This window comes from Poecilia reticulata, chromosome 11, assembly GCF_904066995.2.
Source record: "Poecilia reticulata chromosome 11, P_reticulata-male-v2, whole genome shotgun sequence".
In the NCBI taxonomy this organism is placed as follows: domain Eukaryota; kingdom Metazoa; phylum Chordata; class Actinopteri; order Cyprinodontiformes; family Poeciliidae; genus Poecilia; species Poecilia reticulata.
This window is the reverse complement of record NC_088840.1, coordinates 11,134,788-11,155,415: the sequence shown is the minus strand read 5'-3', so window position 1 is coordinate 11,155,415 and position 20,628 is coordinate 11,134,788. Positions and strand designations below refer to the sequence as shown.

The window sequence follows — 20,628 nt, the reverse complement described above, 5'->3', positions numbered from 1 at the left end:
GAGAGACCGAAACGCCTGTGGGTTTTTGTGGAGTAAGACGCTGAGGTTTATCAAAGTTTTTATTTTATTTTATTTTATTTTTTCTTAAGATGTGTGAAAAACACACAAATGCAGTTTACTGTGCAGGTCTTTCTCATTCCACACTTAGTTTTTCGTACATTATCTCTTTTATTTGTTGCTCCCTTTAGCAAAACTGTGGAAACACAACACGGTTGTTTGGGATTCTCTTCTCTTCCTAAATGCCGAAGCGTACTGTTATTTCTGCTTTTGCTGCTCATCCGAAGGCTTCAGCCCATGCATGTATGCAAATTGATTTCAGTAATTCTTGAATTAATGAGTTGGCAGCTGAAGTGATCGAATAAAGTGGTGCCTGAAAAGCCTATTAAAGTGTAATGATGCTCCATTTTTACCATTAAAAGTAAAGTGGTGCTACTCGAGCTTTCAGGTCAGATTTTCTTCCAACTTTGTCTCGCTGGTGTCGCCTCTTGTAACATTCTGCAGATTTTGAATGACATTTTCCATCATTTTCATAGGTTTTCCCCTTTTAGCTGCTTTCTCCGCTTAAACACATCTGTCTTTACTGCGGCAGGGAGACTGTTTTGGGTAAATAATGTAAGTAATGCCGCTTTTTGCCCGCCAACAGTTGGCGTCCGTTGAGAAGGAGAAGCAGCGCTGGGAGAAGGAGAAGAGCCAGCTGAAGGCCAGCATTGAGGAGAACAAGGAGAGGATGCTGAAGCTGGAGAGCTACTGGATCGAGGCGCAGACGCTCTGCCACACCGTCAACGAGCATCTGAAGGAGGCCCAGGCTCAGTACCAGGCTCTGGAGAAGAAATACAACAAGGCTAAGAAACTCATTAAGGACTTCCAGCAGAAGTGAGTGAGCGAGCGCGGAGGAAACTGTTGAAGTATTGAAATCTTTTGAGGTGTTTACATTATGGAAAAAAACTAAATTTGCTGAATGGGACGTCATTTCAATCCTTTAAAACAGTCGAAAGGCGCAGATTTCCGACTTTGCCTTATTCGTCTGTCGTCTTTTAAGAGGCTTAATCTTCGATGAATTTTGAAATGCGACTGGTCTCGGTGAGCTCAGATGCCACAAAGTGCTAAAAGCGTTGTGTTAATTGATGTTTTGTGGAGCAAAGAGAAATTAAACCCTGACGTTGTTTTGTGCTCGGTTATCGGAAACTGTCTTAAATTTTTTTTTTTTTTTATTGAAATTGGAGTCTGAAAACATGCCAGTTTTTGAAATGGAAAATGGGAAGAATCCAGAAAATGGAAAGACGCGTCTAAATCTAAGTACACAGTAAGTTTAAAATGAGTACCTCCAGACTTTAAAGCTGCACGGCAAATTCCTAGTCACATCCCGTTTCTGCTGTACGAACCGCAGTCTGGTGCACTCAGACCTTCCTGCGCTTCTGCTCCATAATTCTTTCGGTCAGCCCCATCAGAACCTCTACTGCTCAGAGCCACTCTGATGGACTCTAATTGGCTCGGGGCCCCTGCAGGCCAAATGGAAGCAAATTGATGAAACAAAACCCTCCGTGCTCGTCTGTGGCGGAAGAAAGCGCTGCGCAGCGGAGGCGCAGAGTTGTCAGAGCAACGGCAAAGCAAACAAGAGGGGGGAGAAAGACGCCATTCGTTCCTTTGGCGCACCCCGTTTGTTTGTTGTGTGCGATTGTAAAATACCTTACTCTATTGCTTGTTGCCATGAAAGCATAACTTGTGTAAAAAACAAACCCAAAAAAAAAAAAAAGCTCATGTTTTCACCTGTTAATACACAGCTACTGGGCGCTCTGCCATTGGCTTCTTGTACTTCCAGAGAGGTGGAGTTCATCCAGAAGGAGGATGCAGAGAGGAGGCGGCTGGAGGAGGCTGAGAAAGCTCACCTGGCTGAGATCCAGGGACTGCAAGTCAGGGTAACAGGACTGTCTTCATCTCTGTCGAAGAAAGCGTCTTCATTTCCATAGAACAAAGCTGTGCTGCATGGAAGTTTGTGTGCATAAGTAATTAGCAAGCGATGAGTCTCGTTACTGTGCGGCTGTTAAAAACATTTCGTGTGAAACTGATGGAAGGCTCTGTATCAATATGTCTGATCAGGTTGCGATGATATCACAATAATAAATACATAATCACTCCAGCTATTCCTACTATGTGCGTGTTGTTTCCTCTTTTCCTGCCCTTGTTTTCTGTCTCTTTTATTTTCTCCACGGCTGAATGGACAGTCACCTCGAATGCCCTCTGTCATTACTCTGCACACTGAATCCACGTCCCTACTGTCCTGCTGCGGCGCATTGTAAATGATGAATATTGAGGATTAGGCCGAGAACAAAAATTGTTAATCTGTTCAGTGTTTCTAAGCAGTCTGGGGGGAGAGGGGGTAGAAGAAAAAACAAAAGTCTGGAATTTATTTAAATTATTGTGGAAAAATCTTTGCTTTTCCAGACTATTTTTACTCACACATTTTTTAAAAAGTTCACTCCATCCATTCATGTCTGTAGGTCCGTCCATAAAACCATTTTTTTTCCTGTTGGTTTTGTCCGTTTGCCTATTTTTTTCTTCTATTTCATGTCTGTTCATCCAACCTTCCTGTGTTTTTTTTTTTTTTTTTTACAGAGATGTCAAAGATATATCCAGAGTGATCTTTTTAATGGGTTCTTGTAAATCTGACTAAAAATAGAAGGAGAACAGGTGAACTGCGGGTCTTGTAACGTGGAAATCTGGAAGAAAAATGAATTTAAGATAAAGCGCGAGCTCAGCTCATTTTCTCTGGAACCGATTTCAAACCAATGAAAACCCGAGCAACGTTTATTTCGGAGCTCTGCGGACGCTGTTTTGACGGGTAAATGCCCGCAGATCATTAACATTGATCGGTGCCTCTCTCCCACAGATTGCAGCATTGGAGTCCGAGTTGATGCAGCTGATGAAGCAGAATGGCATCCAGGTCAACAACAACAACAGCAACAGCTCTGAGAAGCTCAGCGCTCAGCAGCACAGCCCGAGCAGAGCTGCAGCTCAACCTAGAGGTCTTTATGGGAGGGCACTGGTTCCCACTACATTTTACTGCTTTTTTTTTTAACTTCCCCCTCTGTGTACCGCTTCTGTCTTTGAGTGCACAACCTAAGCATTTCAACGTTGTGCACTCAAAAGACAGGAGTAGCCCTGCTACTCTTGTTGCACTTAGCATTTCAAGCTACTCCAGTGTTCTCAGAACAGCGTTCTGCTGTGAAGGAGCGAGACTTTCTCTGGTTTTTGTCAGTAGTCCTGGAAGATTTTGGACGGTATTTTAGACAGGGATGTCTAAAATAACTTTTTAAGTTCCTGCATCCTTAAAATGCAGCTTCAGCGTGAGTTTAGCTAGCTAAAAAAAAAAAGATATTACATTTCTGACGAGTCATCTAGGACATGCATAGTTTTATCAATTGTTTGTTAGGTTGTGTCTGTGTATTTGATTGACAGATTCAGCTACAGGGTCCAGTAAACCTGCTTTTTTTTTTCTTTTACCCCAACTTATTATGTTTTCATGTTGGCTAAAGCATTTGGCTAACGTGTTTAATTCTCTATTTTGATGTAATTCTGTTCACTATATAAGCCTGTCTGAACACCAGGTTTATATATATATATATATGAAAGGATTACTATTGTCTAACTTTTTCCACCTTTACCACAAACTAATTCATACTTCTGGCAAACCCATATGGGACCCATATGTCTGCCCACCTTCCCCCCATATGGGGCCCACCTAGGCATGCTGACAGGGTAGATTCCAGTGCAGCAACTCGTCTTTGCACATCTTAGCAGACCAGATATCCGCCTACGGCACTCAGACTGTGCACGGCGGGCACTTGGTGTCGGCCTTCCACCGAACGTCCAACCCCCTGACCCGAATCTCTCTTTAAAACTTCCCGCAAACCAAAACAATGGTGTAATCCACGTTCAAGCACATCTGTCCGACTTTGTTCTCCTCGAGTCTTTTTAAGCTCCGCTGGCTTTGTTTCAGTGGTTACATCTGTCATAACAGAGTCGGCTCTAAGAAGCGCCACGTCTGATGGTGTTAAGAGTGATCGGATCTGAGCGGATACGAGCCACGCAGCGTTCTGCAGTGTTAAAACGGAGGAGGGTTGATGGACAGAGCCGAAATGTGACAAAAAGAAAAAGACGGCCTCTGTCGGCCCGTGTGATGTAGCACTTAGGGGATTGGTAGACTAAAGAATAATTTGAAACTTTAATAGTTCCAGTGAAAGTTTTGTAGTTCAACTAAATTGATGTGTTCTTTAATAACTTTTCCGCTTCAGAACAGAACAGGACAGAAGCTTTTCATAAGGAAATCACAGTTTTTACTCTGTTTTCTATTTTCGTTGTTTACTCTAGAAGTCGACGAAGGATCCTCCCACTCTCCCAGCGTAAAGACAGGCTGCACGGGAGACGGCGTCAGTTTCCAAGAGGGACAGGTTTGTATAAGGAAACGTTGCCATTTGTCTTCATCGTCACAAGAGTTTTTATCCAGCGGCACCTAGAGAAACGATCCACTGTCTGTGTCTGTCTGTGTCCTCCATTAGCCATTCCACTTAGTTCTTTTATTAGAATAATTTTTGTGTGTGAATTTGCTGCTTTAATGAAGTGTGTGATGCTGTCACAGCTTACTGTCCTGCCCAGCGGGATAACAACATCAGCAGTGAGTTTGTTTTTTTTCTGGATGCTGGCCTCTCGTGTGGCTAAAGCTGTCACTTAGCTCAGCTAGAGCAGGAAGGAGTCCAGATTAAGGGAACAAGTGGAGTGGCAGGAACACAGAAGCAAAGGCGCCTACATAGAGAGAGAAAAAAAAGAGGACAAGAAATTGGACATGGAAGGGGGGAAAGTATGTCAAGAGACTTCTGTCAGATTAGTGTGCAGCCCTAGTTGTTTGGATCAGATGGTGCATGTTTACACTTTTCTTTCTACATGAGTTTTTTGAACCAACCATCACTATTTTCTCCACTTAGCCTTATTTCATTATTTATAAGTGACCTACTTCCGTCTTTATTGGTGTGTCTTCAGATTCCTGAGGCACGTGGTAGTCCAGCGCGTAGTTGCTTTGGATCGGTTCGCGGCGATTCAAAAGACGGTTCCCCCAGGAAAACACAACATGGTCGGTACATCTGCTGTACATCCACTGGCATGCTTCTTTTCCGTGTTCCAATGTTTGAATTTTTCTCATTTCAATATAAATATTTTTTGCAGGTTCTCAGTCAGTTGGAAAGTCGAGCCTGGACGAACACAGACAAGCTCCAGACCCTGGGTAAAAACAAACGATAAGACTGCTTCATTATTTTCCTGTTATCCTTTACTATCTCAGAAAACAAAATAATAAATCAGGTTAGTATTTTTAGGAGAGTCAAAGCAAGCAAAGAGAGCAGATGGAAAATCTGGCTCAGGAGAGAGTTGGGGAGAAAACGTCGACCAAGGAGATGTGTTGATCACCGGCAGAGACCTGAAATGTCATGAACACTGATGGCGAACACAAAGGGCAACTGAGATAATTTGCATTGTGGCATGGATATTGTCAAACTTTGCTGATATGATAGAGGAGTCGCATAAAAATTTAATTCTGACCATGTCGTCTCGTCAGCTGTTTAGTATTTCTGTAAATTAAATCCATCTAATGTTATCGCCTTGTTTCTCTTCCAGTTCCTCAGAACCGCCAGCAGATGGCGGTGTGCAGAAACCGAAGGACAAGGTAAACAAGCTTTCCTCTGTGCTACGGAAATGACCAATCGCTTTCAGGCAGCTGTGCAAATAGGACTTTGTAAAAACTATTTTTATTTGTGATACAAGTTTAAGAAAAAGAGGCTTCTTTAGTTTTTCTGAAACTACCTCAATCTATATTTTTAAGCCAAAATTACAGCAGCTCTGAAAAATAAAAAAACCATTTTATTTTTGCACCAATGCGTTGTTTTATTTCTGTTAAGCAGAGCTCACTAACATGGCACCAGTTCTTCTCCTACTCATTTTATGTGGTATTGTATAGGATCATGATTTATTTATGTTCCTATCCACTTAAAAAGGGAATAAGATGTTTCTCTGTGGGGTAAATCAGAGACGAATCATTTCATAACCCAAAACGAATCATTATCTACAAACGGAATTAGTTAACTCTTTGATTTTGCTCATGGTATTTGTTTTTGCGTGAGGGACTTTGCAACACAACGGTTTCTATCGGACGTGAATAACATAATATTAATGAAGGAGATTACGTTTTTGATCCTGAACAACCTCTCTCCTTTTTCTCTCTCTCGCTCTCTCTCTCTGAGGACGAGCTCATCTGAAGATGAGTGTAAATCAGAAGATAAATCAAAGCAGAACTTATGTGCATATGAGAAGCTTTTAGGTGAAGATTTGACTTGCAGAGCTGAGAGTCTTAGCCCGGGAGATTAGTCTGACTTTTAGCTCAAACACCGCCAAGGCTCAAATAATCCTACTAAGCTGCTGAAGACAAAATCTTTTATTGCATTTGATCAAGACAGACTTTGACATCTGCTCTCAGTTCAGGAGTAATGTCAATCCCAGGGTTGAATAAAACCATTTAAATTTACAGGCTTTGTCTATTGATGTGATGATGTGTCATTTTTCTTTGTAATAGTTTGCTTTCTCTCCTAAAAAAAACAAAACAAAACATATATTCACGTTTATTTTCAGGGCTTTGCGAGAACCCGTAGTTTTTGAGCTTTTCCGTATTTTCTAACAGTCCGGTGGCAAACTCAATATATTTTAAATGAATTGTGTGTTATAGATGTGCACAACGTAATGTGCCAAACTAGGAATAAGAGTGAAAATACAAACTGGTTCACATTTATTTTGTGTGTGTGTATTAAACATACACTTTTTGAGGCGTGTCCCTGTCAGCTTTGCACCTCTAGAGATTGATTGTTCTGTCAGTTCTTTAAAAAAAAAAAAAAAAAGAAAAGTTCAAGCTGAGTCAGGTGGGATGAAGAAAGTCTGTAAACAGTCTTGCCACACATTTTCAGCTGGATTTAGGCCTAGACTTTGACCGGGCCGTTCTGTCGTGATCGTTTTTCTGCGGGAATGCAAACCTCGTCTCCTTTCCAGCCTCTTGCAGACATCAGCTTGTATTTGTAATGCATATGGATAAAAATCCCTACATTAAATAAACAATTTAACAACAATGACATAGGATGTTTAGAAGCATAAACAAACAGCGAAGTTATTTTTCTTCTCCTTTGCAATGACGTCATATTTTGTGATGGTCTGTCAAAATAAAATACACTTTGTGGTTTATTTGCGGTTGTGATGTAGCAAACTCAGCGGGACACGAGTGTTTCAGCAGAGCACTGTAGCGACACGTGTAACAATCAAGCTTAATCCAATCTAATCCCATTTACAATTTGAGTTGTGATTCAGCATCTGAATTTATTTGTACTTTCAGTTCACTTGGGAACCTTTTCATCAGAAGACGACTGCACGTCGCCTGATATGCGGTCGTTGCGCTGATTTACTCACTCCTCGTTTCCTCTCTTTACTTAAGAAATGCACCCAGCCGCTCACCCTTGATTCGACCACCCGCTCACTATTGCTACATCGAGTTACTTTACATCAATAGCGAGCCATCAGTAAAGCGAAAGTGCTCCAGTTAATCAGCTAAATTCTGTCTCGGAGCCAGTTGGCTCCCATTGCAAAACTCACTAAGTGCAATTCTGACTATGCAGGCGCCAACCGCGGGCGACGACCTGAGTGCCAGCAGCAGCAGCAGCTCGGTGGAGATCAGTGGTCTGCTCAGCGCCACCAGGGTGTCGGGACGCTCACACACCCCAGTGTTGTCCTCGGATGAGGTAAAAAAAAATAAAATAAAAAATATACTAAGAAAACGCTCTCTTCCTCTTAGAAGGAAATGTGTGTTAGATATTCTTCTGCTTTTGCAGTTTAAGTTACCTCATTTCGAGTCGTCTTTTTTTTTTTTTTTTTTCTTTCTGCTGCTGCGATGTTCAGAGTCTGGATATGATAGATGATGAGGTGAGACTAAAGCTGCCGGCCTGTAGAGCTCATTAGTGTTTTGTGTCCACATTGTGCTTGAACTACTTTTTTTTTTTTTTTTTTTTTTGTCCGTGAGTGTTGCGCTTTGTGTTTTGCTATTGTCCGTTTATGCATGTTTCTGACAGATTTCCACTTAAAAGAGATCTTAGATTTGAAAAATCCATAATTTCGCAGAGCTTGACAACAATCAGTCAGTTCACTGTTAATTTAACTGCTGCTTATGTCATCTGGACTCTTTTTTCATCCCGTTTTGGTTCAACTATCTTTTCTTTTTTTTTTTTGCATCTAATGTGCTTCTGTGTCGTGTGAAATGTTAGATTTTAGATGAAGCGCAGTCTTTGAAGCAGCACCAGTGGCAGAGCCGCAGAATCACGGACTGGACCTCGCAGCAAGTGGCGCGCTGGCTCGCAGGCCTCAATTTAGAACACCATATCCCAGAATTCACTGCCAAAAACGTAGACGGGGAGCAGCTGCTGCAGCTGGACAGTTCCGAACTCAAGGTGACTTTGTGTTTCTGGCCTAAAAGAAAATTTTTAGGCCAGGTTTGGTGCATTTATTGTAAATTTGTCTAATAGAGACAATGGTCAACATGATGCACACGAAGCCCGACAAATATTTTGGTCAATATGTAGCACATTCCAAGGCAGGTAATTTGGAAGGTAAAATTACCTGGCAGGTAAATGTGCCAGAAATGTGCCAACGGTTCCAAGAAATGCCTATTTACTCCAGATGAGAAAGCTTTTATTTGGATTTTGTGGTCTCTAGGTGCCAGAACAATCAAAAGACCTTATCATTTGTAACTAAACTTTTGGCACATTTCTGGATATTTGACCACTGTGCTTGGAGGAATTGATAATCGTCCCTAAACTATCTACAATATATGTTTGGCATCATTTTTCTGTTGGAGAAAAATGTTGGAGTGTGTTCAAATAATAATCTCTGATTTGAATTCAAATTGAAGAATTTGTAGAATCTGTGTCATATTTGTAGATATCTAAAATTTCAGTTTCATTTCTGTTTATGTTTTGATCATTTCACTATTTCCATTTTTTTTTTGTCATTCTAGTTTATTCCTTGTGTGCGTTAATTTATTCTTATTGTTTATGCTTTGGATTTATTTCCCTAGAATGGCGCGTCTTTTTGTTTACTGCTCATATTAGTTACAGGTTTTCCGCTAATGTTCCCCCTTCCCCAGCTGCATCCACTCACCTGTAATTAGCTCTTTTGTTCCCTTTTATCATCGCCACTTCTCTCTCAGTAGTTAAGCTTTACCCCCCCATTTTAAGACACATTATCACACATTCTGTGGAAACACAAACATTTGTGCTGTCACGCCGCATGATGCTGCCACTACCATGCTAGACAATTAACACAGTGCCTCGACACGACTCATTCAAACCGCTTCCAGCCACCGCAGTGAAACAACTCTGTGTTTGTCTCATTTGACCATAAAATGTTTTTTTTCCCGGAAGGCATTTGGTTTGTCTACATAAGCCGTCGCAAATTTTAGTCAAGCCAGATGGTTTCTGTTTTAGAGCAGAAGCTTTTTTTTTTTTTTTTTTTGTCGGTTGGCACCTTGCAGTCTGTGGCGACGAAAAACTCGCTTAGCTCGGGACAGTAACGCTTGTCTTCCAGTTTCTAATAATATTAAACCAATTTTCCTTCATCTGACAGTGATGCTATAGCGTAAACTTGTACAGATTTGAATTTTTTTCCAACATAACCTTCTTCTTTTTTTTTCTTTTTTTTATTGATGAGCAATGCTAAAAAGTTTCTGGAACAGTCTCTCCAAAGCCCCAAAATTAACACAAATAAAAATTTATAAACCACGCATAAATGTTAGGTCCATGCCTGGAAAGCAACCAGTTTAAATAAGCTCTACTAATTCTCTCAAGAGCGGTAACAGAGTTCTGCCCAAACTTTATTGATGCCACATTTCTTTCGATGGCTGTGCTCTAACGACTAGTTTATGGTAGACAATATATTTATACCCATGTTGGGTGCTTGGAAGCTTCTCAGTACTTGTAAACAGGATTTCTCCACAAACAGAATAAAAAAAATGTTTCGATTAAGCTGTACTAAAATAACTAAATAAAACAATGTTTTTTGTTGTTGTTTTTTTATTTTTTTCAGACTCTTGGTGTGACTTCTTCCCACGACCGCGCTCTGATCAAGAAAAAGATCAAAGACCTCAAAGTTCTGATGGAGAAGGCCCGGCGCAACCAGGAGAAAGTGGAGAAACAACGCGAGAAGATACGGAAGAAGGAGCTGGAGCAGCAGCAGAAGGATGCGTGCAAAGAAAGCTCCACGGAGTGAAAAGAACCCGACCTCCTTGTTGTCGTACTGTAGCGCCACACGGAGTAGCATCTCGCCGAGCAGAAGGTCAGCAGGCCCCTCATAGAAACCCAGCGGGGGACGCCTGCTCTGTAGTTCTCAAAGTTGGAGCTCCACAACTGACCGTCAGAAAGGGGCTGAGTGACCTATTCCCCCTGGCATACCAAAACTAAAACTAGGTTTTGGTTGGTGGAATCCTGCCCGTCATTTTCCCGGTTTTCTTCCCCCGTCCATCCTGTAATTTTACCCTTTTTGACGAGTTGCTAAGTTCTATTTATTTTTGCTGTTTATAGCTGTAAATTGTGTTTTATTTATTCATATCCAGAGTCAATCTGTGATGAAGTTCATCTCATCCTCCTCCCATATCATCACAGACAAAAACACGTGTTCATGTACAGCGATAAATACAAAATACGGATACGTCTGACGTGCCATTTTAATAGACTTGTGAAAACCTAAATGAGCAGAATCTACTGTTTTTTTGTGAATCAGGTCCGTTTCTGCGAGGTAGATTTTAAAAGGCCATCCCTCACCTCCCGCCACTGGGTGTCTCCATGACGCTTATTTCCTCCACCCAAGGAAGCAGAACGGGGAGAGAAAAAGATCTGCTGGAGAACACTGGAAGTGCAAACACTGAAAATGTTGACATTATATACATGAAAGCAGCTCGAATGATAAAAGACGTACTGTATTCGCCGGACTGGGTTTGTAAGTGATTTTCAGGTACTGTGCAAGCAGTGAATTTGTAAACCTAACCTAATCCTCAAGAAGCTCATTTACTGAAAACTTCCTGCTCATATGCATAATGTTGCTCCAACTCCACTAATAACCTGCTTTTGACCTCCTTTTGTAAGTCGGTAATAAAGTTAAACCCCACTGCTGCCTTTAGACATGCTAGAGTAGTCGAATACTTCCTGAGCTCTACCTGCTTCTGTGTGCGTGTCGAAACGAACGCTAAGCTAATTCTCTTATATTCTTTCTTGTTGTTCTTTTCGATGACTCACATGCAAATGTCATGCCTGACGCTGTAATGTTACACTGGAAATCCACGTTGATTAGAGGTGTACCGATTAGACTTGTTGGGCCAATTTCAGATGTCCAGTTTTTCTAAGGCTTGATCAATCAACGCCAAATTTTGCTGTGTTCAAATCTGAAAATGCGACGTGCATTTTAAAAAGTTTGATAACGCTTTGTTAGTCACCATAAGGGCTGTTCTGTTATTTTAAAACGGAAAGAAAATGGTTACAAAGTTCACGTTTTAAGCCGTTGTTAGCGTCAGGATTTGCACAGCTAGCATGTTTAATTGTGAGATTTACTCACACACACTAACAAAACATCTCCAAATTTGGAATATTCAGTAACAGAGAGTGAAAGCTCAATTAGATATCATAAAGCAGCTTTGCAGAACATTTACCTCATGTTACATGCTGGAAGTTTTTCTCTCTCTCACTCTCTTGCAGCATGAACAAATTCTACAAATGTCAGGACATGCTGTAGAAAAATAAACTGATTTCTGCAGGATCTAAAAATAATCTACATTTAGCTAGATTTGACTTATTTCAGAGGTTGTCTAAAACTCACCACTAAGTTTGAAACTAACAGTAAGTCAATTATTGCTGTTTAAGGACCGTAGCTACATGTCAGAGCTGAAAACATCAATTTTAGTTGCTAAAGTTTTATTTAATTTAGCTCTTTCTTTTCCCCACTAAATTAAATATAAGCTTATATGTATGTTAATCTGACTTACAAAGTTTTCTTTGTACAATTCAATGTGTAACGGTCTTAAAACGATCCTACAAGTATGTTGTTATGGCAACCTGGTAACAAGGTGATGCAAGATATTGTGAATTCCCCGAATGGAAAAAGGGTCAGATTTTTGAGTTTCCGACTGGTCGGAAATCCCTTGTGACCAGTCAAGCTCTGATTCCGGTCACTAGCCGATCACTCGGTGCATCTCTATCATCAATATCTTATCCGATTCTGTATATGATCCAGCTGACACCATATCCAGAACATGTCAGGATGCTTTGAAGTTATTTAAAATGTTATTTAAGATTATGAAAGGCACGTTTCTTGTTTCCAAGGGAACATTTTGTAGGATTTGCGCCACAAGATTGGAGTGAGCCCGTTCTGTTCGAGAAGCCTTATTGACTTGCTGCTAACAGGTTAGGAACAGGCATTGTTGCAGCATCACCAGTCACTATTATTTATCTATTCATATATTTTACTAAGTATATATCTGTTGTTTTAACTTATAAATATAAAGTTTTATTAACAGCTAATAATGATTTATCCAGAATTGTACAACTCTACCCTTTTTCCAAATCATGTCTGAATCCTCCCATTAAAACTCAAACGGAAAATGAGAAGTTCATCCAAAGAGAGGATACTCCGTAGTAATTCCCGTTGTGTTTGTGGTTTTCCTCTCTCGCAACCACAATGCTGCTCCACTAGCGAATAATTCCTACGAAATATTTTGTAACCCTCTGTGAATATAGCTACAGCAACCTGGACTCTTTTTTTTTTTTGTATGTACAGTTAAACACTAAAAGCAATATGGTGTAAGGATCCTGCAGAAGCCTTGTTTTATATCGCGTCAGTGTGTTTGCGCAGTTCGTCAGGAGCTTGAGGAGACCCCGAGCCACCGGCGGGACTCCGCGGTGCATCTTTTCTACGTGTTTGATTGAGCTTGCCTGGGCTTACTCATCCCATGTGTGGATGGGACCCTGGTGCTCCTGGCAGGCCAAAGAAACGCAGGTGGTTCAAGTATCGATCTGGAAGTGTTTGTCTTTTTATGTGCATTGAGAGTGAAAGAACTTTGCCACCGACAGTAAGTCATGCTTTTACCCTTACGAAGCTGCCCCACTCCTCTTTTGTCTTTACCTTGTTTTTTTTTTTGTTTTTGCATTCAGTAGAGTTTGAAAGGGCAGCAACCTGTCTGTCACGCTTAATAAAATGTGCAGTCATTGTCCAGTTTGTCTTGGTTATTTCTTTGTTCCTGTTTAGTTATTTCGGTTTTATTAATCATAAATTACCTACTTGTTAAACATCAATTTTTTACGTGTTGCAATTTAAAAACAAAGCAAACAAAAAAACGTCTGCACATTTAAATCTGATGATAGGGCAGAAAATACATGTCACAAACAGATGTATAATATAAATATCAATGGATGATGCAAAGACAAGATGCGATTAATTATAGCAGTGCTCCAACAGGGAGCTCTGGATACATTTTGTTTACCAGAGCTCCAATAAACAGCAGGGAGCTCCGTATTTCACAGCACTACCTTTTTTATTAACATCCTTTACTAATTTTTCTTACTGTAGACGTAGGGAATTTTAGTAAAGTAGTCATTTTCTTGAGGCTGTTTTGTGACCTGTTAATCGTGTGTGTGTCCCATCATTTTTCACAATTTGAACATTAGCAAATTTCTAATGTTTCTGTGTCATGTTATATTAATATCCTAATGAAATGGGAAATCATAGTTTGGTAAAGGCTTCTGGACACTGATCAATTTAAAAAGGAAATAAAGTGTTATAAACAACAACACAAGCTACTTTTTTTGCAGGAATTGTTGGGGGTGCAAATAACTGTCGACTTCTGCCGTTTTTTTTCTTCCTGAAAATTTTCTTTTGATTGAATAAATGTTCTCAAAACACATTGTAATACAGTGTTTTCAAGATATTTCCAAATCTTTAGCTAGAGGGTGCTGTATGGGTTTCAGATGGAAATAAAATGTTGAGTTTTCTTTGCTAAATTATTGATGTGCAAGTTTGGTGCCTTTTAATTGATATATCAATAGAATACTTTTACCAGATAAGATATCCCCAGAAAATACTTTGATTAAAGTAACAAAAAACCCCCCCCAAAAACAAATCAAAGTTCCCCAGAGCCCTAACATACTCAGAAAGGCAGTTATTTATACCATGTGACCTTCCACTGAATGACAGACGTCTCAGCTGAACAGCTGTTCTACGGTGAGCAGCAGGAACCGACCTCTGCGCTTTCTATTTATGTCTCACTTCAGGAGTGACTATTTTCTCCCTCGTGACGACACGCTGCTGCCGCCGCTCGCTTCCCATCTCCTTCGACTGCATTTCCGTCCTCCTTCCCCCAAAAGTTCCCATGGCAATAGGTTCTAATGGTTGACATGCTTCTTGATTCCCTTATTGGTACTGTTTGTATGATCATTTCCAACCTCATACATGCTTTTTGGACAATAATAGACTCTGACCCTGTCGATTTGGGAGGACAGAGTGGCTTTCTGCACAATTACATGGAGGAACTGAACCCCAGACAACCGTCAGTCAAACAGCTAAAGGAGAAGTTCCTGAAGGCCCTGCAGGAAAACAATGCTGAGGAAGTTCTGCAGATTCTGAACTCTGGCAAACTTGATATTGACACAGTGCTGGAGGTTGAAGATCCCAGCATGGTCTTGGCCTCTTATAAACAGGGTAAGTAAAAATGAAATGTTACTAATTTCCCTCCATAATGAGAGTAATGTATTAGTTTAACCACCAGGTGGTGCTAAATGTCCACAAATATTAAATCACTGAAGTAACTATAGCAATTCAAACTTTAAATGAGCTTTTTTCTATAACTCAAAAAAGTTCTACAAATTTTTTTTTTTGCCAGGATACTGGTTGCCAGGCTACAAGCTGGAGAAATCCTGGGCGATGGGTATCCATGTATGTGTGATGTACAACGCCGTGGAAACGGCGCTGGTCCTCCTCCAGAAAGGTGCGGCCATCAACCGCATGCCCAACGGGAAGACGCCCCTGCATGTGGCCTGCGAGGTCTCCAACAGCGACTGCGTGGCCCTGCTCTTGGCTTACGGGGCAAAGGTCAACAGCCTGTCACTGAGCGGTCACTCTCCTCTGCACTACTGCATCACCAGGGAGTCCGTGGAGTGTGCCAGGCAGCTCATCCTCAAAGGTAGAAACGCGAGGATGCATGCGTGTGTGAACTGGCCTAGGAGTCAATGAAAATGTTGATTCACTGATGAGCGTTGCTTACGAAGGTGCAAAGGTCAACACAGCCAGCCACAACAACGAGGAGGACACGCCTTTGCACACAGCCGCTAGATTTGGGGTTCCAGAACTGGTGGAGTTGCTTTTGACCCACGGGGCCTCCGTCAACGCCCTCAACGCTCTCCAAGAGACCCCCCTAATGACTGCGGCCTTTTGGGCTTTCGACTCCAAGGAGCAAGTCTACAGCCAAGATCATCATTTCGTTTGTCGCCTTCTGCTGGACCACCAAGCGGGTGAGGGGGTTCTGGATCCACTTCAAGGCTGTAATGTGTGGAAAGCTTTTTTTTTTTCCTTCTTGTTAAAAAACATCTGTCGCAGACCCCAACCTGAAGGAAGGGGATAATAAAACAGCTCTCCACATGGCCGCCTGGAACTGCGATCACGTCCTGATGCAGATGCTGCTGGAGGCCGGAGCGGATGCTCGAGCCATGGACATCAACGGATGCGCTCCCATTCAATACGTCCTCAAAGTGACAGGAGTCAGGCCTATGGCCATCCCTGAGGTCTGCTTTCAGCTTCTGCTGAACTATAACGCAGCGCGGATCTACCCTCCGCAGTTCCACAAGGTACCAAAGTGTGCAGTGTTCACGTCCCTTTCGTTTTTTTATGTTTCACGATTTCATGTCGACAAGGAGTGAAGTGGAAGGGAGGGAGTACGTGTTTTTTCAAACCGTTCGCAAAAAAGAGAGACGGGTTGAAATTCGAACGACAAAGTGTGAAAATGCATTTCAAGGCAACGGATGATGGGTGATGTTTCTGACAGGTACTGCAGTCCTGCTACAACTACCCCCAAGTTGTAGAAATTCTGGTGAACTCCTATGAACATTTAAAACCCACAAGAAAGTGGAGAGGAGCTATTCCCGATGACTGCTATGAGGTAGACCCGTCCTGCTTTGGTTCACTGAGGCTGGAGAAGCCACATACGCAGCCTCCTGCTTAAAATGTCACAGACGATGCTTTGACTGTGGGTTTCTTTGTTTTGGCAGCGACATAACGACTTCTATGACTCGATGTTTGCCATTTGCACCAACACGCCGCGCAGCCTGCTTCATCTCACCAGATGTGCCATCAGAGTCGGTCTGCGAGGGTTTTGCCAGCGAGGAGTTGATCAGTTGCCTCTGCCATCGACTATGAAGAAATATTTATTGTTAGAACCTGAGGGCATACTTTACTGATGAAGAGACTTTTTTTAATAATACTTATGCTATGTTGCTGGGACAGTGATTTTGGCGGAAGAAGGTTTAAATCAGGTAATGTTTCTGTCTGTATTTACAGATTTAATGACCAATGAGGAAATCAGTTGCCTTTCTTCAATTCTTTCACCTCCCTTCTTTTTAAAGGGCCTGTTTTAGTTTTGCCTGTACTCATATTTCCAGTTATTCTTTTCCACACTTGTTTTTCAGCCATGTTGACCAGTGTGGCTTCAGGCTGAAAGTGCTGCAACACGCTGAGGAGGATCCAGCGCTACCTAGCAACTGGCTAGGCCCGATGCACACTCTCAAACTCATGATATTCCTATTTCAGCAGACAACACTCTTGACTGATCACTTCACAATAAGTGTTTGTTTTTCCACCGGGCTGCATGCAGCCGGGGACCCAGGCCTGTTTTTTTTTTTTTTTTTACAGCTTTCTCACCAATAAAAAACTTTATCTGTTCAATCTCCCTCTTCAAAACATGTTCCAGTTATCCACACCTAAAATTGCTCCATGTTAGACATATTTTAATATCAGATAAAGATAAGGCAAGTAAACACAATGATGATTTTGTTGATTAAAGAAAAAAAGCAAATCAGCAGGGTCCGATGTAAAAATAGAAATTCTGGCCTTGGTTAAAAGACTAACTTTGATTGACTGCATTTTGTTTATTTTAATTAGCACCCAGTGCTGGTTACTGCTTTACCAGCAACATCAAGAAGCCACTTCCATAGATCCCGTCAGACAACATGCAGAAAGCTAAGCAATCTCAACAATTCTTCATGACCAAGAGCCCACAGCACCATGCATCGTACTTGGCGTAAACGGGTAAATACTTTTTTTTTTTTTTTAAATCTCTTGTTTGGTTTACAATTGTTAAACAACAGAAATACCGCTGATTTTGTTCTTACGGTTTCTGTAATCAAGTTTCTGAGGAAGCAGAGCTAAAGCGCATCAGAGAGGGATGGGGAGAAGTTTATGAGCTGTGTTCGTTTGTTTCAAACAAAAACAGTTTAACTCCGTCTTACATTCCTCCATATCCTACTTAAAAAAAAAAACATAATTGGCCTTCACCCACTCTCGTCGACTCACCTCTGTGCATGCAGCACAGATAAAACAGGTTTGAACCAGTTTTATCCTGCTAAAAATCTGGTATATTTAAATAAGTCACCAAAAAAAACAAAAAAAAATCACTATTCTAACCACCTAATATTTTATCTTGCTTTTCCAATGCTAATCAGAGTATTTATAGACATAAGTACTTCTTGTTGCATTGGATGAACCAAACACTGCTTTACACAAGTCTTTTGTCACACCAACAAGGTTTACACTGTTGAGGACCTTCCACCCGATCATAGGTCACGCCTAATGATAGGCCAGCCTCTGACTTCTATTTTAAACCCCAACCCGGTGCTGATGTGTTTGTGCATCAAAAGAACCAAGACAGGCGGAAACTTTGCCAACTTTGCGGACTTGGAAGCGCAGCTCTTTTGGTTTTGCTATCAGGACAGCCCAGGAGCAAACATGTTTCAGCCTATTAAGCAAACACACTACAGAGTCGATACAAACGTGTCATGAACTCACATGCTCTCTTACTGTCTGTGAATCAGCTGCAACTTTTAACGGCGTAGCACAAACGTTTACGGTGTGAAATTATGGAACGTTAAATTTGCCGAAAAGAACCCGGTGGTCTGGTGGTCTTCGAGCTCTTAACAAAGCAGAGATCTAAAAGAAACGTCTCTTGTAGTTCTCCGTGTGTGCCAGATCAGAGAACATTGTCTGCATGACTAAAGTGTCAGACTCAAAATAAACCAATGACTGCCAGCCAGCAGCCACACACAGACACTCCTTCTAAAACACGATAAGGGGAAAATTGAGTCACTCGGTTGCAGTCAGTAGGATGGGATAGAAAGATTGTACAATTTCAATTGACGATCAGAAAGAAAAAACAAACAAAAGCCACACACAGACCCTCACACGCAGTTATTTGAGGAGAAGTGTGTTTTGAGGAGTCAAGCTGAGGCTTTGAGGTGTAATAGTGTAGCAAAAGGCAAGCACGGTGGTGGGAGCGTCATGGTGAGGGTTTAGGATTTTTTTTTGTTTTGTTTTTGCTGCCAAAACAACTGGTACAAAGCAGAATTATGAAGAAGAGGACTTCCTCTAAATTCTTTAGCAGTGTGGAATCGTCCTTACCTCAAGTCTGAAAACAATTAACTCGCTGTTGGTGAAGCGATTGGGGCGTCTACTTCATTTTTCTGGATCAGATCCATAAACAAAACCACCCCCTACCCCCTCTGAACTGATTTACATGATGTACACCATTACTGATTTGGTCCAATTGTCAAAGTGAAACTTTCCTTTAACCAGACTTAAGAGGGAGTGTTTGTATAGATTAAAATCTTTGTGTATTTTATTCATATCCTTGTGTGTGGATAGACAAAAAACAGGCAAACATTTGTTTTAACCAATTCTTTTGTTTTTTAAATTGTATTATCTTTTCACCCTGCATAAAGAACTTATTAAAAGCCCAGAAATGACGGCATTCATATCCAGAGTGTGTATTCAAACATCTGAATCCATCTGTTGAAGATGTGTCACAAAGAGGCTTACGGTCACCTTCTAGCTGAATGCTCCTTTATCTGCACATCTTGTAATGATCCAGATTTAGTAGTGCAGTGATGTGCATTGAGAATGCTAAAAACGGAGCGGAGACGAGCAAACAAAAGGACGACAAAACCACAACACGGGATCGCCAGGCACGCTAATGAAGCTGTCCGACAGAGCTGAACAGTGTGTTCCCAGCGCCTACTGGCAGCCGGCCATCGAAAGCCACTGGACTGTGTCTGCTACAGCGATGGACAACCCGAACAAAGTTTCCAAAAACAAGAGAGAAGAGAAGAAGGAGGAGGGAGACAACAGTTTAGCAGAATCATTACAGAGGCAGACAGAGCTGTTTACACACCAGAAACACTTATTGCTGAATTTTTACAGAGTTGCAGTTTCATGCAAACCCTTCGGAGGTTACATGTTAGTGTGATGTCCGGTGGCGACAAAGTTGAAGATTGAAAACTATTTTGAAAGCCGCAAAAATAAAAATTGAACAAAATGGCATAATGGGAGGTAACATGAGTTTTATTTTATTTACACCAGTCACTGGTCCGTTTTGTGTCGAATCACAAAGCTCAGTAGCTTTGTGGCGACACTTGACCTTTAAGTCATTCTTGTAAAAACTGAATATTAAACGACCAATATAGTAAAAGTGTAGGCAGACTGGGAGATGATTGGGACCAGTAACATGATATCCCAGTGTGTAAGGCCATATCAGTTAGATCAACATAGCATTCCTCTTTTAGTTGTTGAGCCAACAAAGTGTGTGCGCGTGTGAGTGTGTGTGCGTGATCCTGTCAGTTTAAAGTTAATAAAGTGATGGTTCACAGTGTGTTACTGAACAGGGCACAAGGGTAGTTTTCTGTTACAAATCATTAAACATTTCAACAAAGGCCTTTGAGCTTTTAAGACGTGTTATTTCAAAAAACTTGCTTCCAAAAAAAAGTTAGAAGTTGAAAAGTCATTGAAACTAAATATATATGAATCTAAAAAATTACTGTGGAGAATGACAAACTATTCACTCCCATTAAAGTTGTTCCACAGGTCCCCCCCGTCTTCATTCAAAACCTGCATGTATTTCATTTGTTTTGTTATATATATATATATATATATATATATATATATTATTGGTGGGAGAAAAAATAAAGTGACGCATGGCTTTCATGATTTCTTTTGCAATTAAAAATGTGGAAATTGCAAAGTGCATCTTTGATGATTATGTGTGAATTTTGTGGCCTTTATGCAACAACAACAACAAAAAGTGTTGAGTAAACCTAACACTGCACATAACCATGAACAAACCATCTACATGCTGTAAAAATGTGGTGGTGGCAGCATCATGTTGTGGGTTTTCAGCATAGACAGAGAAAGTGGGACTGAACAAGCACACAAAAACCCTTGGAAGAAAAATGTTAAACGCTTCAGATTTGAGAGAGT

The 20,628-nt window shown here is 41.1% G+C and overlaps 2 protein-coding genes across 7 annotated transcripts in view; both read left to right on the top strand.

The window, feature by feature from the left end:
* Positions 1–13,332, top strand: part of ppp1r9a (protein phosphatase 1, regulatory subunit 9A) — a 54,326-nt gene extending 40,994 nt beyond the window's left edge. For 3 of the 5 annotated variants that reach the window (XM_008421726.2, XM_008421727.3, XM_008421725.3), the window contains exons 9-19: positions 644–873; positions 1,820–1,916; positions 2,888–3,023; positions 4,369–4,448; positions 5,035–5,125; positions 5,218–5,275; positions 5,665–5,713; positions 7,701–7,823; positions 7,981–8,004; positions 8,343–8,525; positions 10,159–13,332. In XM_008421726.2, coding sequence (XP_008419948.1) covers positions 644–873; positions 1,820–1,916; positions 2,888–3,023; positions 4,369–4,448; positions 5,035–5,125; positions 5,218–5,275; positions 5,665–5,713; positions 7,701–7,823; positions 7,981–8,004; positions 8,343–8,525; positions 10,159–10,341 — 1,254 coding nt within the window. In that variant the 3' untranslated portion in view covers positions 10,342–13,332. The remainder of the gene's footprint in view (positions 1–643; positions 874–1,819; positions 1,917–2,887; positions 3,024–4,368; positions 4,449–5,034; positions 5,126–5,217; positions 5,276–5,664; positions 5,714–7,700; positions 7,824–7,980; positions 8,005–8,342; positions 8,526–10,158) is intronic. The other 2 variants (XM_008421729.3, XM_008421728.3) reach the window with 1 other exon arrangement.
* Positions 13,333–14,290: 958 nt separating this feature from the next.
* asb4 (ankyrin repeat and SOCS box containing 4) lies at positions 14,291–19,132 on the top strand. Of its 2 annotated transcripts, XR_534828.3 has the most exons (7): positions 14,291–14,814; positions 14,996–15,295; positions 15,381–15,623; positions 15,709–15,956; positions 16,154–16,267; positions 16,377–16,640; positions 16,794–19,132. XR_534828.3 is itself a non-coding variant. In XM_008421718.3 (6 exons), exons 1-6 carry the CDS (start codon positions 14,502–14,504, stop codon positions 16,563–16,565), a joined length of 1,407 nt encoding a protein of 468 aa, XP_008419940.2. In that variant the 5' UTR covers positions 14,291–14,501; the 3' UTR covers positions 16,566–19,132. The 2 variants fall into 2 exon arrangements, 1 of the variants encoding a protein (XP_008419940.2); XM_008421718.3 differs by having other exon boundaries at positions 16,377–19,132.
* Positions 19,133–20,628: the final 1,496 nt, after the last annotated feature.